Genomic DNA, 17,040 nt, shown 5'->3' on the forward strand with positions numbered 1-17,040 from the left:
GTTTAAATGTAGTTGGCTAAGGTGTATACAAACTTCCGACTTCAACTGTAGTAACCAAAAAAAGTGTTAAAGAAATCAAAATATATTTTATATTTGAGATTCTTCAATGTTGCCCCACTTTGCCTTGATGACAGCTTTGCACACTCTTGGCATTCTCTCAACCAGCTTCACCTGGAATGCTTTTCCAAAAGTCTTGAAAGGGTTCCCTCATATGCTGAGCACTTGTTGGCTGCTTTTCCTTCACTCTGCGGTCCAACTCATACCAAACCATCTCAACTGGATTGAGGTTGGGTGATTGTGGAGGCCAGGTCATCTGATGCAGCACTCCATAACTCTCCTTCTTGGTCGAATAGCCCTTACACATCCTGTGTAAGTTGTGTTGGGTCATTTTCCTGTTGAAAAACAAATGATAGTCCAACTAATCCCAAACCAGATAGGATAGCGTATCACTGCAGAAGGCTGTGTGCCTTGAATTCAAAATAAATCACTGACAGTTTCACCAGCAAAGCACCCCCACACCATCACACCTCCTCCTCCATTGTTTCACGGTGGGAACCACATGCGGAGATCATCTGTTCACCTACTCTGCATCTCACAAAGACACAGTGGTTGGGAACCAAAAATCTCAAATTTGGACTAATCAGACCAAAGGACAGATTTCCACCGGTCTAATGTCCATTGCACACGTTTCTTGGCCCAAGCAAGTCTCTTCTTTTTATTGATGTCCTTTAGTATTGGCTTCATTGCAGCAAATTCGACCACGAAGGCCTGATTCACATAGTGTCCTCTGAACAGTTGATGTTGAGATGTGTTACTTGAACTCTGTGAAGCATTTATTTGGGTTGCAAATTCTGAGGCTGGTAACTTTAATGAACTTATCCTCTGCAGCAGATGTAACTCTGGGTCTTCCTTCCCTGTGTCGGTCCTCATGAGAGCCAGTTTCATCATAGCACTTGCTGGTTTTTGCAACTGCACTTGAAGAAACTTTCAACTTTCTGGAATGTTCTGGATTGACTGACCTTCATGTCTTAAAGTAATGATGGACTGTCATTTCTCTTTGCTTATTTGAGCTGTTCTTGCCATAATATGGACTTGGTCTATCTTCTGTATACCACCCCTACCTTGTCACAACAAAACTGATTGGCTTAAATGCATTAAGAAGGAAAGAAATTCACCAAATTAACCTTTAACAAGGTACACCTGTTAGTTGAAATGCATTCCAGGTGACTACCTCATGAAGCTGGTTGAGAGAATGCCAAGTGTGTGCTCCTAACTAAGGCAGTAATTTCTTTTGTAAATAGAATTTTGCTATTGTAAATGTTAGCATCACCTCCACCTTTGCAGGATATGTGGGGGATATGTTCACTAGTGTAAACAGGAAGAGAGGCCTCATTTAACACATTAAATTCATCAGGTCTTAACTTCTATGGGCTAGGTTTGCGTCCCACCTAGTCAACAGCCAGTGGAATCACGTGGCACGAAATACAAATACCTCAAAAATGCTACAACTTAAATTTCTCAAACATATGACTATTTTACACCGTTTTAAAGACAAGACTCTCGTTAATCTAACCACATTGTCCGATTTCAAAAAGGCTTTACAGCGAAAGCAAAACATTAGATTATGTCAGGAGAGTACCCTGGCAAAAATAATCACACAGCCATTTTCAAAGCTAGCATATATGTCACAAAAACCAAAACCACAGCTAAATGCAGCACTAACCTTTGATGATCTTCATCAGATGACACTCCTAGGACATTATGTTATACAATACATGCATGTTTTGTTCAATCAAGTTCATATTTATATCAAAAAACAGCTTTTTACATTAGCATGTGATGTTCAGAACTAGCATACCCACCGCAAACTTCCGGTGAATTTACTAAATTACTCACGATAAACGTTCACAAAATACATACATTATTTTAAGAATTATAGATACAGAACTCCTTTATGCAATCGCGGTGTCAGATTTTAAAATAGCTTTTCGGCGAAAGCACATTTTGCAATATTCTGAGTAGATAGCTCGGCCATCACAGGCTAGCTAATTTGACACCCACCAAGTTTGGTGCTCACTAAACTGGAAAAATTGGATTACCTTTGCTGTTCTTCGTCAGAATGCACTCCCAGGACTTCTACTTCAACAACAGATGTTGTTTTCGTTCCAAATAATCCATAGTTATATTCAAATAGCTCAGTTTTGTTTGTGCGTTCAGGTCACTATCCGAAGCGTGACGCACGAGCACATTCCGTGACAAAAAAAATTAAAATATTCCATTACCGTACTTCGAAGCATGTCAAATGCTGTTTAAAATCAATTTTTATGCTATTTTTCTCGTAAAATAGCGATAATATTCCAACCGGGCGACGTTCTATTCATTCAAAGGCTGAAAGAAAGAAATTGAGAATTCTCATGAACGCACATCGCCAGTGTCACTGTCCCGAGCCTGACCACTCACAAAATCTCCTGCTGTTCTTCGCCCAGAGACAGGAGACACATCATTCCACTTCCTGGCGCCTTCTGAGAGCCAATGTAAGCCTTAGAAAAGGTCAAGTTACAGCAGAGATGCTGTATTTTCGATAGAGATGCAACAGAAGGACAACAAATTCTCAGACATGGCACTTCCTGCATGGAATCTTCTCAGCTTTTGGCCTGCCATATGAGTTCTGTTATACTAATAGACACCATTCAAACAGTTTTAGAAACATTAGAGTGTTTTCTATCCAAATCTACTAATTATATGCATATTCTAGTTTCTGGGCAGGAGTAGTAACCAGTTTAAATCGGGTACTTTTTTTATCCGGCCGTGCCAATACTGCCCCCTAGCTTCAACATGTTTCAGTCAGGCCAATCACATCAAGATTATGATCAGTTAATTGACTATAACTGCCTTGTAAGTGAGGGATCTAACATTATCTTTCAATAATGACAGGAGGTCTTAATTCCAGTGAGATTGCTAAAGCAAACACCACCATGTTTAGTTTTGCCCAACCTAGATCGAGGCACAGACACGGTTTCCATAGTTTTTTTGGTTTAACCTTTATTTAACTTGGCAAGTCAGTTAACAGCAAATTCTTATTTACAATGACAGCCTAGGAACAGTGGGTTAACTGCCTTGTTCAGGGGTAGAACGACAGATTTTGACCTTGTCAGCTCGGGGATTTGATCTAGCAACCTTTCGGTTACTGGCCCAACGCTCTATCCGCTAGGCTACCTGCCACCCCAATGGGGATGGCTGAGCTGACTACACTGACTGTGCTAGTGGCAGACTCCACTAAGCTGGCAAGCTAGCTAACAGCCTGCTACCTGGCCTGCACCCTATCTCATTTTGGAGCTAGAGGAGTTAGAGCCCTGTCAATGTTCATAGATAAGATGAGAGCACCCCTCCAGCTAGGATGAAGTCTGTCACTCCTCAGCAGGCCAGGCTTGGTCCTGTTTGTGAGTAAGTCCGAGAAAGAGTGCCAATTATCTACAAATTCTATCTTTTGGGAGGGGCAGAAAACATTTTTCAACCAGTGATTGAGTTGTGAGACTGCTGTAGAGCTCATCACTCCCCCTAACTGGGAGGAGGCCAGAGACAATTACTTGATTCAAACACATCTTTCTAGCTGATTTACACGCTGAAGCTATGTTGTGCTTGGTGACCTCTGACTGTCTCGGAGCATTCAGAGCATTTCTCTCTGTGCTTGGTGACCTCTGAGAGTCTCGGAGCATTTCAAAGTACTTTAATTTGTTTCATCTTATGTTATTTAACATGTAATATACTACTAATATACTATTGGACGCTCTGGCCAAGGAGTAAGGTTGATCTGAGAGTTCTAACCTAACAACAGCAGTCAAGCACCCAAGCTAACTGGCTAACGTTGCTAGCTTGCTAGCTACTTCCATACAAAAATGAGGGAACAGCTCACTCTGACCATTTGACTCATCCTAGCAGAGCTGGTTAGGCTGTCTTTATCTAGAGTGTTGGTGATTGAAACTATGCTGCTGGCAACAATTTTATCATGCTTTTTTGTCAATGTTTACTGACACCGGCTGCATTCAATGGGTGTTGAGCATTCATAAATTTGTCAGTTTTTCAGCGCTCTGGCACACTCAGACGAGTGCTCTGAAATTGGAGTAGATAGCCAGAGAGAATTTACCAGCTACGTATATCGACAGTTGACACAGTAACATCAAGAACATTCTATTGAAATGGTTGCTTGCATAGTGGAGTCTTTTGTTTAGACATGTAGCTAGCTAACGAGCTAAACAAAAAAATCATAACGTTACTATCCTGCATGAATCAACATTGAACCAATCAGGTTCAATGTTAGCTAGCTAGCTACAACTAGCAATGGAAATGTCTCTGAGATATGAATAATATTACTACACAGATCATACAGGTAACATTAGCTAGTGATCCAGCCAGCTAATGTTAGCTGGCTAGCTAACAGTACACTTTAACTTGAAAGGAAAACGACTTTCTGACAAAATTAGAAACGTGTAATATCTGAATATGTAGCTAGCTAGACTATCTTACCCGTATACATGGATGAACGCTTCTCCCTCTCTGTCACGGATGCCATGGTTGCCTTAGTTTGAAGATGTAATCCGGATAGACAGGTGTTTTATACAACAGCCTTCTGTGTGTTCTCTTTTTATAGCTGTCTGCATATTTGCAATCAAACGGCAGAATTTTCTCGATCTCCTTAGCTGTCATACTCTAATTCCACCGTGCATTCCACTGATTTCCAAACTAGGTCCTCCAGAAAGTGGAGAGAAACACCTTTGCAGTTCTCTATGTGATATCTTTCAAAAAAGCCACGTTAGAAAGGATTACCTACACATACTGACCAGCTCATATTATAGACAGAAGCCTGCTACATGGCAGACCAATCCAAACACATCTCTCGGCATGTCCAGCCAATCCATTATCTCAGCCAATCATGGCTAGCGGGAAGGTTATTTTTCTGTGGCTGAACCAACTAGGCTCATAATTTCATAATTTCATTTGTATTTACAGATTGCATACACGTTTGTTATTAAAGCACATGAAAGGTCACAAAAAGAAACGCATTTTGATATAAAAAAAAAGTTTATGTTCAAATGGCTCTCCTGTGAAGTACTGATGTGCATCATATGCCTAGTGTCCTGAAATGAGTCAGATTGGATTCTTCCAGCTAAGGAGAGAGGCAGACTATCCCAGCATTGTAAGTCTGCTTTAAATCGTGTGACAAGACTCGCAAAGTTAGTTTTATGGAGGGTAGCCTGAGAATGTGTTATTTTCACACCTAAATAGGAAAAACCAGAGGGCAATAGATGGAAAGGCAGGACTCCAGGGGGAATTTGCTTGATCGGAAAACATTTTCTGAATGTTCAATTTGTAACCTGAGAATGATCCAATTGTGTTTAAAATATGCAGTATGTTACCGACAGAGTTCACATGGTTAGTGATATGTAATAGTAAATCATCCGCATACAGTGACAATTTGTGTTCTTCACCAGCTTGGTAGATTCCATTGAATAATGATGATAATTTTAAGGCCAAGGAAAGTGGTTCTATCGAAAGTGTAAAAAGGAGCGGGGGGTGAAATGGGACGAAATCCACCACATTCTGACAGATCTTTATCTTTCTTGAGTATAAGTGAGATGGAGGCTTGAGTTAGCGTCGGTGGGAAAGAGCCCTGTGATAACGAGTCGGTGAACATATCTAATAGTAATGGGGCGAGCTAATAAAATCGACGGGCATGGGGCCTTGCCACTTTGCATTAACTTTAGACCCTTTGTTATCTCATCTAGATGCAGAGCGTTATCCAGAACTTTATTCATGTCCATATGAATGAATGGAATATCCAAGTTATCTAAAAAGTTGTCCATGGCCGTATTATCTCATGAGGGTTCGGATTTGTAGAGGTTAGAATGCAATGACACAAACGGTGAATTAATATTAGAGGAATCACTTGTAAGATTACAGGAAGACTCATGTACCTGAGAGATAAGATGCGATGCTGACTGGCGTTTAACTTTACCCCTAACTGCATGTACAAAATACCTCAACTAACAAGTTCCTCCGCACATTGACTCGTTACTGGTACTGTCACGCCCTGATCTGTTTCACCTGTCCTTGTGCTCTCCACCCACTCCAGGTGTCGCCCATCTTCCCCACGTATCCTCTGGGTATTTATACCTGTGTTTTCTGTCTGTCTGTGCCAGTTCACCTTGTTTGTTCAAGTCAACCAGTGGTTGTCTCTGCTTCTTTTTCCCAAGTCTCTCTTTTTCCTCATCCTCCTGGTTTTTGACCCTTGCCTGTCCTGACCCTGTACCCACCCGCCTGACCCCTATGCCTGTCCCTGAGCCTGCCTGCTGTCCTGTACCTTTGCTCCACCTCTGGATTACCAACCTCTGCCTGACCTGACCCTGAGCCTGCCTGCCATCCTGTACTTTGGCCTCTACTCTGGATTTATCGACCCCTGCCTGCCTTGACCTGTCGTTTGCCTGCTCCTGTTGTTACAATAAACATTGTTACTTCACAGTCTGCACTTACCTTGATTCCTTATAAGTACCCGCTGTATATAGCCTCCATATTGTTATTTTATTGTGTTACTTTTAATTACATTTTTTACTTTAGTTTATTTAGTAAATATTTTCTTAACTCTATTTCTTGAACTGCATTGTTGGTTACGGGTTTGTAAGTAAGCGTTTCACGGTACCTGTTGTATTCGGCGCACGTGACAAATAACATTAGATTTGATGTTGGTGTGCCAAAAGGTGGCTGGCCTTGTCACCATATTCGTAGTACGTCCCCTGTGCTCATTGAAACAGAAACTCTGCTTTATCAGTGGCAAGCAGATTAAATTGAGTTTGAAGTTTCGCCTCTTACTCTCTTCGGAGTAAGAGCTAAGACCAGAATGTGGGGGAAAAAGACTATAGCAGAATATTCTGTAGTTTTAACTGAGGGGAGAAGGGTTCTATCTAAAAAAAAAAAAGAAAGCAGTCTATGCACGCGTAGACTTGATGAACATGATAAAAGTAGGAGTCCTTTGTGACCAGGTGGAGGAAGAGCCATGGATCAACACAATCCATTTGGGTCATGAATGTAGAAAGAGCTTTTGCCATTCCGGAAGGAATAGGTGTTCTGGGATTAGACCGGTCAAGTCTTGGTTCAATAACACAGTTAAGGTCCTCGCCGAAGATGTGGCGGTGGGTGTCAAGAATAAGGAGAGAGGCTAAAAGAGATCATAAATATAGTGTCATCCCAGTTAGGGGCGGAAACATTCACAATCAAATCAAATCAAAGTGTATTTGTCACGTGCGCCGAATACAACAGGTGTATACCTTACAGTGAAATGCTAACATACAGGCTCTAACCAATAGTGCAAAAAAGCTATTAGGTGAACAATAGGTAAGTAAAGAAATAAAACAACAGTAAAAAGACAGGCTATATACAGTAGCGAGGCTATAAACATAGCGAGGCTACATACAGACACCGGTTAGTCAGGCTGATTGAGTTAGTATGTACATATAGACATGGTTAAAGTGACTATGCATATATGACGAACAGAGAGTAGCAGTAGCGTAAAAGAGGGGTTGGCGGGTGTTGGGTGGTGGGTGGCGGGTGGCGGGACACAATGCAATTAGCCAATGTGCGGGAGCACTGGTTGGTCGTCCCAATTGAGGTAGTATGTACATGAATGTATAGTTAAAGTGACTACGCGTATATGTTAAACAGAGAGTAGCAGCAGCGTAAAAGAGGGGTTGGGGGCACACAATGTAAATAGTCCGGGTAGCCATTTGATTACCTGTTCAGGAGTCTTATGGAGTCTTACTACAGAGTTCTGGAAGAGGGTGTCACTAACTATTGTAAAACATCCTCCAGGATCTGAAATTATCTGTGAGGGTGAAAACTGTACTAGTTTGTGAATCACAAAATTGATGTTCCCCTGGCTTTGCCATTAAAATTAGAATGCAAAGCCTGTCCAACCCATGCTTTATGCAATCTAGTATGGTCATTAATATGTAGGGAACTAGGCCTGTTTAATCATCACCAATTAAACAGTCATCAACCATATCACTATATAAGCCATGGTTATTGTGTCTTTGTCTAAATGTGTACACTCAAGTCAAAGCCATCCCAGCTGTCTACTTGTACAGTGGGAGAAAAAAGTATTTGATCCCCTGCTGATTTTGTATGTTTGCCCACTGACAAAGAACTTATCAGTCTATAATTTTAATGGTAGGTTTATTTGAACAGTGAGAGACAGAATAACAACAACAAAAAATCCAGAAAAACACATGTCAAAAATGTTATAAATTGATTTGCATTTTAATGAGGGAAATAAGTATTTGACCCCCTCTCTCCCTTTAAGCACACTCTTAAAGGGAGTGCTCCTAACCGCAGCTTGTTACCTGTATAAAAGACACCTGTCCATAGAAGCATTCAATCAATCAGATTCCAAACTCTTCACCATGGCAAAGACCAAAGAGCTCTCCAAGGATGTCAGGGACAAGATTGTAGACCTACACAAGGCTGGAATGGGCTACAAGACCATCGCCAAGCAGCTTAGTGAGAAGGTGACAACATTTTGTGTGATTATTCACAAATGGAAGAAACACAAAAGAACTGTCAATCTCCCTCTCGGCCTGGGGCTCCATGCAAGATCTCACCTCGTGGAGTTGCAATGATCATGAGAACGGTGAGGAATCAGCCCAGAACTACACGGGAGGATCTTGTCAATGATCTCAAGGCAGCTGGGACCATAGTCACCAAGAAAACAATTGGTAACACACTACGCCGTGAAGGACTGAAATCCTGCACGCCCGCAAGGTCCGCCTGCTCAAGAATACACATACATGCCCCTCTGAAGTTTGCCAATGAACATCTGAATGATTCAGAGGACAACTGGTGAAAGTGTTGTGGTCAGATGAGACCGAAATGGAGCTCTTTGGCATCAACTCAACTCGCCGTGTTTGGAAGAGGAGGAATGCTGCCTATGACCCCAAGAACACCATCTCCACCGTCAAACATGGAGGTGGAAACATTATGCTTTGGGGGTGTTTTTCTGCTAAGGGGACAGGACAACTTCACCGCATCATTTGAAGGGGCCATGTACCGTCAAATCTTGGGTGAGAACCTCTTTCCCTCAGCCAGGGCATTGAAAATGGGTCGTGGATGGGTATTCCAGCATGACAATTACCCAAAACACACGACCAAGGCAACAAAGGAGTGGCTCAAGAAGAAGCACATTAAGGTCCTGGAGTAGCCTAGCCAGTCTCCAGACCTTAATCCCATAGAAAATCTGTGGAGGGAGCTGAAGGTTCGAGTTGCCAAACGTCAGCCTCGAAACCTTAATGACTTGGAGAAGATCTGCAAATAGGAGTGGGACAAAATCCCTCCTGAGATGTGTGCAAACCTGGTGGCCAACTACAAGAAACGTCTGACCTCTGTGATTGCCAACAAGGGTTTTGCCACCAAGTACTAAGTCATGTTTTGCAGAGGGGTCAAATATTTATTTCCCACATTAAAATGCAAATCATTTTTGACATGCGTTTTTCAGGATTTTTTTGTTGTTATTCTGTCTCTCACTGTTCATATAAACCTACCATTAACATTATAGACTGATCATTTCTTTGTAAGTGGGCAAACGTACAAAATCAGCAGGGGATCAAATACTTTTTTCCCCCACTGTAACAACATACTATATGACAGATCAGTCTAGTTCGTATTTGAAATGGGGAGAATAGAAATCTGAAGAGAACAGCTATTCTGGCCCAGTAATCCAGACGGGAGATGACAAGTGCCTGGATTAGGACCTGCGCCGCTTCCTGTGTGAGGCAGGCCTCATTCTTACCTGTTACTGTAGTCAGTTACAGTGCTATATGTCTATCAGTTTTGTGATGACATGGTGCAGCAGTATAGTATGGCGTCTTAGCACAGATTTAGGTCATTCACGGGCCCCAATATACATGGGACTTGAGGTGGGAGGAGTTAAACTGACACAAATAGGACTCTCTCTCTCTCTCTGTCCACTATGCAGCTAACACCTATCACATTAGCCACCCTCAACATCCGTTAGGGGATTTAACTGTTACATTCATTTTTCCAAGATGCACGTTTCTAAGGTGGTTTCTGGCTTGCGTTTCTTCTCTGCAGGATCTCACCAAGTGGAAGAACCGTCGCAAGAGCTTCAACTCTGATATTGTGAAGAAGAAAGAGGAGAGGGAGCAGACCATAGGGAGCCACGGTTTCCAGAATTCCAATTGGAGGTAATAGAGTGACAGGTAGACACCAGCGCCAATGATTTAATTCAGGCACTCAACGGAAAACAATTTGCAAGGGAAAATGATAATGAGGCTTTCTTACTGGACATGTCCAGTTGATCCCTACATGTCCACGTAGTCCCTGCCTGTTCTTCCATTTGGTGCCTGATGAACATGACAGTGGGGACAGGTAGATACTGCACCTAGGTTGTGTACATACAGGTCTGGGCATTAAACAGTTACTTTTTGAATGCCTGTGCTGCAGCAAAGTGCATTGTTAATGTGACAAAACTGTCTCGCAAGGTGAGGCAATCATCTAACAATAACCTATATAATGAAATGTGCTCATGAAATATGGCCTGATTGAATGTAAGACTTAAAAAAGGAGTCTATGAATGATGGATTGATGAAAGAACTGTATCTGCTAGATTAGACATCCTCAAATACAAATCCTGCATGTGTTCTAGTTATTATGTTCTCTATATTCTATACAGTTACCAAAGGGCATTTGGGCTAGCCATGCTCCTACAAGGTATAAATCATTATTTTTGACCAGACAATTAGAAACATACAGTGCCTTCAGAAAGTATTCAGACCCCTTGATTTTTTTCCACATTTTGTTGCATTACAGCCTTATTCTTTGTCATAAAGGGGTTTTGTGTCTAGATTGCTGAGGATTTATTTTAAATCCATTTTAGAATCAGGCTGTAACGTAACAAAATGTGGAAAAAGTCAAGGGGTCTGAATACTTTCTGAAGGCATTGTATAATCCTTTATTGGTTGTATATGTTTTACCCTGTTTAAAGTATTTTGTCATCAGAATTCGAATCAGTATTTTTAGATGTGTTTTCACTCTCACTCAAAACTGTCCTGTTACTGTATAAGTACTTACTACACCAACAAACACCGGTCGATGACAACTCAGGCACAAATACAGGGCCATGCAAACTTTTGTGTTTTTTACTGACTTTTGTTTAGACGTTTGCCCTGAGAGAAAGTGACCTGAGACTGTTTTAATGAATGAACAGTAATTGTCTCTCTGCAAAGCATTGTGTGAAAGTATAATCTAATCGTGGCTTAAATCCTACCTCACCTTTTTTTTGTTCTTTCAAACTTCTCTTTCACTCCCCCTTTCACCTTACCTCAATCCTTTTCTCATTCTGCCCTCTCCTTTTATCCCCTCCACCTTTCACTTTTTCCTCTGGTTTTCCCATCCTCCCCTGCCTCTTCGCCTCCTTTCCTCGGCTCCTTTCTCTCTTTCACCCATCCTATCTTCCTTTTACCCTGCCCTCCTCTCTCTCTCTCTCTCTCTCTCTCTCTCTCTCTCTCTCTGTCTTTCTCTCTCTCAATCGCTTACCTAACACCTTTTAATCCCTTTCCCCTCTCTCTTTCACCTCCCTTCTCTTCCATCCCTCTCTCCCCTCACCCTCCTCTCTCTCCCCCTCCCTCTCTACTTCACCACCCTCCCTCTCTTTTCCATCCCCACAGCTCCATCGGCCGTCGCCTCAACTCCCTTGCCTCTCTGGACCAGGACGTGTTTGAAGACTCCGCCCCGGTCTTCCGCACCCTCCCTCCGAGGAGCTACACCTTCGACAACCCCTACACCCCTGTTGACCGCCTCAGACCCACTAGCTCCTCCGTGCTCACCCCAAGGGAGGAGGCATGCGCTGCCACCACGACAACCAACAGGGCTGTCTCGCCTTCTAGGGGCAACATGAGTGACAGTATCGACAGTCCCTTCGGTTCTGGTAGCGACGTCACCAACAACACTACCACTGTGGGTTACACCTCCAACTACAACCCCTACATTCTAGCCTCGAATCCCTCAGAGAGAGCCCCAGGCCTGGCCTCACGGTACACCAGTGCAGCCAAGACGGAGGAGACCTTCAGCACCACCACCACCCCCAGCCTACTACCCAAAGTGCACGAGCCCAGTCGCCCATGGGTGGGGAAGGTGTCTGAAGAAGTGACCCCATCCACTGGTGGTGGCTCTCTGTACAAACAACAGCCACAGTACAACTCGGTGGTGATGGACCCACAGCCCATGCCTCCTGGTGTGTCTCGGGTTTCTGCCTCTCTCCCCAGGAGCTACATGAGATCGGACAGTGCTCGGCTCACCTCTGTCGTCATGCCACGGCCCTTCGGGAGCCAGTCCACAGGCGTCGCAGCACTGCCCTGCGCCTACACCGTGAGTACCGTAGTATATAGTAATATTACCACACTTTCCAGTTCTGTCTATGTGTGTAGTTGTTTGTTACCTCAGGACTGCTTTCTGCAGAAACTGCTTTTAGTAGACTAGAGGATTTGGGTGAGGTACTTCAATGGCTGTGTGTTGTGTACTTGGTTATGTTCATTAGGGCACGCAACGTTTTTGAAACTTCTACAACAAAACATTTAAATTAATGTTTCATAATAGACAAGTCCAGATAATCGCTACCTGTTTCAGTCCATTTTCCTCTATTTGTTACATAATGAACAGGACCTAAGACTGTAGGAATGTTGTATTGTGTCGGTTGCAGCGTAGTCTATTTCCAGTGTAGTAGTTGCTCACACGCCTGATTTGTTTTATCTGTCAGTGAATAATGAATGAAGCTTTTTTGAACTATGTGACCATTTACTTAGCAAAGCTGCTGTTTCCAGCCTTGTCACTCTATTACCTTCACTTTCACTGTGTTAGCAGATGATGTTATTCTTCAAAAACACAGACCCCAAAGTAAATCAAGGGGAGAAAAATATATTTATACAAAGAGTACAAATCATAGTTGTTATGCTGGGAAGTAGATGGTCATTCTTCCCTGTTCTCAATGTCTTCTCCTCAGAACAAAGCAACAGGATGTAATTTATAACCCAACCCTAGCCTGTGGTTGACCAATTAGAATTCCTTGCAATAAAACTGGGCCAATGGCCAAATACCAAGTATCCTGTTTCAGGCCTAATGTATAGACAATTCGGACCAATGAGAACTTGCCACATATAGCTATGAGTCCTAGAGTGAAGTTCCTCCTGTGTCTCTGACCCACTCTTAACCTTTAGTCCTCCCCGTTGTGTATTTATCTTAAAATATTCTTACAGCTGTTACGAAGGCGAGTTGTATAGCATCAGAAGAATATCATTAGCAGGGCATTTTGATATAAAACAGAGTTTGAGTGTCACGTTTCGATGGCAGGAAAAGGGGTGAAGTCAAGCGCAGGAGACGGAGGTTCGTTGAACAAAACGTTTAATAATCTATAAACAAAAATGCCGCAACAAGGCAGGGTGCAGAGTCCCAATAAGGCAGGAGAACAGCTCCAAAATACAAAAATAGACGGGGTGCAGCCCGGCAACCCTAAAACCTAAATAGTACGCGTAGTCTAATACATAAATAAATCCTGGCCACAACATAAAACATAACAAGCAACAATCCCGCACAAATCCCCAAACCAAACAGACAAACTAAATACCCCCCCTAATTACAAACAAGGAACAGGTGCAGACAAAAAACAGACATAACTAACAGACACCGAAACATGGATCGGTGGCAGCTAGTAGGCCGGCGACGACGACCGCCGAGCACCGCCCGACCGGAGAGAGGCGCCACCTTCTGTGGACGTTGTGACATTGAGTGATTATTTGAGTGTTAGAAATCTCGGAAAACCAGAACATAAAGTCAGATGCTCGATTAGGCTCTAGGGGGAGATGGAAGATAAAATATATCAATGAGACTAGTCTCCACCCCCCCCCGCCCCCCCAAATTGAAACACTCAGCCAAAGCATGGGCCAAAATGTCCCCTCCTGTCAAAAATTCGAGAAAGATGCAAACACCTGTTCAATCGTGATTTGTTCCTAATGATCAGTGAAGAAGAAATTTGCACAGCGGAACGAAGTTCCTCATTAGTCTTTGCATCCCACAGTTTGTGGGATACCATCCTATGTGACGTGCATCTGTCCACGAGCGAATAACTTGTGTCATGAACTTGTTCAGGCACGATCTCTTTAAGTTGTTTAGCATCAACACATTGGAGCTAGCAACAATTCTAACTAGTATTAGTATATTGTACATTAAGCTTGAGAGACCTCCAGACAGTGTTGTCCAAATAGTTACTTTACATCTCTCAGTCTCTATAGGGTTTGATACAATAGTAATAATGAAAAAACTATTGGCTTACGACTTTGATCATTTTATAATTGTCCCTCGCAATGAAATCGGACTATGGATCTGTGTCCTCTATACGTACATCACACATGATATCTCAGACACCACTGGCTTGATTTTGATGAAATGATGTGTCTGCCATAGAGATCCTTCATTTATAAAATTACACTGATTGGCCAGATGGTGCCACTATAACAAGCGTTTGAAAGGCCAAGAGTCTGACCCCGTTTGACCTAAAGTAATTTAGAATGAAAGTTATTCCTCTGGCACCGAATGACCGATCTGCACAAAACTTGATATGTGGGATCTAGGGACAAAGGTCTCTCAAGCAATATGTTTCAGGCTAGTACCTAAAACAACAACGCTATTGGCCCATAAACATTCACTTGGGTGTAGTCTGGTACATAAATGTAAATAAATTAGTCAAGGATATTTGTATTGTGACAAAATGTGGTACACATGTTGCAAACACTTTCAAGACTCAGAATGTACAAGAACATTCCTATCAACCACACTGTGGCACTATAACTGGCACATGTTTATTTCTCTTGATCTGTTTGACTCAGTCATAAAATTTGCCACATGTGCTCAGGGATATGAGTCTTACTAACCCACGTGATATCTCCGACACCACTGGCCAGATTTTGACGAAACATTGGTGAATGATGCATTTTGCCGTAGAGCTCCGGCATTTACAAAACTACCTTGATTGGCGCTGCATCATTCGTGGGGACGACAGGTTTACTGTTGGCTTGTTATGACTTTGATTATTATTTGCTCACAACTTTTAATTATTCTATCAAAGTACATTTAACCATGTAAAAATAGGCTCCCTTTTAACCATATAAATATACAGTGCATTCGGAAAGTATTCAGACCCCTTAACTTTTTCCACATTTTGTTACGTTAGAGCCTTAATCTAAATTGGATTAAATAAAAACAAATGATCATCAATCTACTCACAATACCCCATAATGACAAAGCAAAAACAGGTTTTCAGAAATGTTTGCAAAAAAAATTACAATAAAATGAAAAATCTACCTTATTTACATAAGTATTCAGACCCTTTTCTATGAGACTCGAAATTGAGCTCAGGTCCATCCTGTTTCCATTGATCATCCTTGAGATGTTTCTACAAATGATTGGAGTCTACCTGTGGTAAATTCAAATGATTGGACATGATTTGGACAGGCACACCTGTCAAAATAAGGTCCCATAGTTGACAGTGCACGTCAGAGCAAAAACCAAGCCATGAGGTCGAATAAATTGTCCGTAGAGCTCCGAGACAGGATTGTATCGAGGCACAGATCTGGGAAAGGGTACCAAAACATTGGCATTGAAGGTCCCCAAGAATACAGTTTGAGACCAGCAAGACTCTTCCTAGAGCTGGTTGCCCGGCCAAACTGAGCAATTGGGGGAGAAGGGCCTTGCTCAGGGAGGTGACCATGAACCCGATGGTCACTCTGACAGAGCTCTAGAGTTCCTCTGTGGAGATGGGAGAACCTTCCAGAAGGACAACCATCTCTGCAGCACTCCACCAATCAGGCCTTTATACTAGAGTGGCCAGACAGAAGCCATTCCTCGTTAAAAGGCATGTGACAGTCTGCTTGGAGTTTGCCAAAAGGCACCCAAAAGACTCTCAGACAATGACAAACAAGATTATCTGGTCTGATAAAACCAAGATTTAACTCTTTGGCCTGAATGCCAAGCATCACGTCTGGAGGCACCGCTCATCACCGGGCCAATACCATCCCTACGGCAAAGCATGGTGGTGGCAGCATGATGCTGTGGGGATGTTTTTCAATTGCAGGACTGGGAGAGTAGTCAGGATTGAGGGAAAGATGATCGGAGCAAAGTACAGAGAGATCCTTGATGAAAACATGTTCCAGAACGCTCAGGACCTCAAACTTGGGCAAAGTTTCACCTTCCAACAGGACAATTTGTAAACATTTCAAAAAATGTAATTATGGAGTATTGTATGTAGATTGATAAGGGGGGGGAGTGTGGGAGTCTGAATACTTTCCGAATGCACTGTAGGCTCCTCTGATGGCTGACTCTCAGGAAAGTGTGAACGGAGAGACGGAATTCACCAAGAAGCCGTCGGCCCCGAGCCGCTATATCCAGGTCATGACCTCTGAGGACAAGGCGCACTCCCTCTCCAGCTCTGCCCACAGCAGTGGAGAAGAAGAAGAAGAAGAAGAAGAAGAAGAAGAAGAAGAAGAAGAAGAAGAAGAAGAAAGGGGTGTGACCCCCACACTTGCCACAACACTTGCCCCTACCCTGGCCCCTTCTCCTGTCCCTTCTCAGGCCAGGAGTCCTTCACCCGCCCTCCAGACCCCAAAAGTGGCCTACCCAGCCCCAGTCAGTCCGTTACCTACAAAAGACACAAACCAGGTAGGTTTAGATTTTGGTTATTAGGCAGATTAGACTTTTTCAGGGCACATTTGCAGTATTCCAGAGCCAAAGCCAAAAATAGCACATAGTAATAAGGACATCACATGTAAAACCAATTTGTTAAAGACATTTTGGAATGTAAATAGCAGACACAGTACTGGAGCGAGTGAGCGAGAAAGCGAGTACGATGTGTACTGCATACTGTAGTGTCACTGTGCATACTATACTATGCAGCTAGTGCTACATACAGTAGGAGATACAGTAGGAGCGATG

General features: G+C 42.8%; 1 protein-coding gene across 8 annotated transcripts in view; it reads left to right on the forward strand.

Annotated features, from left to right (window-relative positions):
* Positions 1-17,040, forward strand: part of LOC115160588 (LIM domain only protein 7) — a 123,025-nt gene that overhangs the window by 75,096 nt on the left and 30,889 nt on the right. For all 8 annotated transcript variants that reach the window (XM_029710750.1, XM_029710751.1, XM_029710755.1 and 5 more), the window contains 3 exons: positions 10,135-10,247; positions 11,730-12,429; positions 16,411-16,767. In XM_029710750.1, coding sequence (XP_029566610.1) covers positions 10,135-10,247; positions 11,730-12,429; positions 16,411-16,767 — 1,170 coding nt within the window. The remainder of the gene's footprint in view (positions 1-10,134; positions 10,248-11,729; positions 12,430-16,410; positions 16,768-17,040) is intronic.

The sequence above is a fragment of the Salmo trutta genome, chromosome 24 (assembly GCF_901001165.1).
Source record: "Salmo trutta chromosome 24, fSalTru1.1, whole genome shotgun sequence".
Taxonomy (NCBI): domain Eukaryota; kingdom Metazoa; phylum Chordata; class Actinopteri; order Salmoniformes; family Salmonidae; genus Salmo; species Salmo trutta.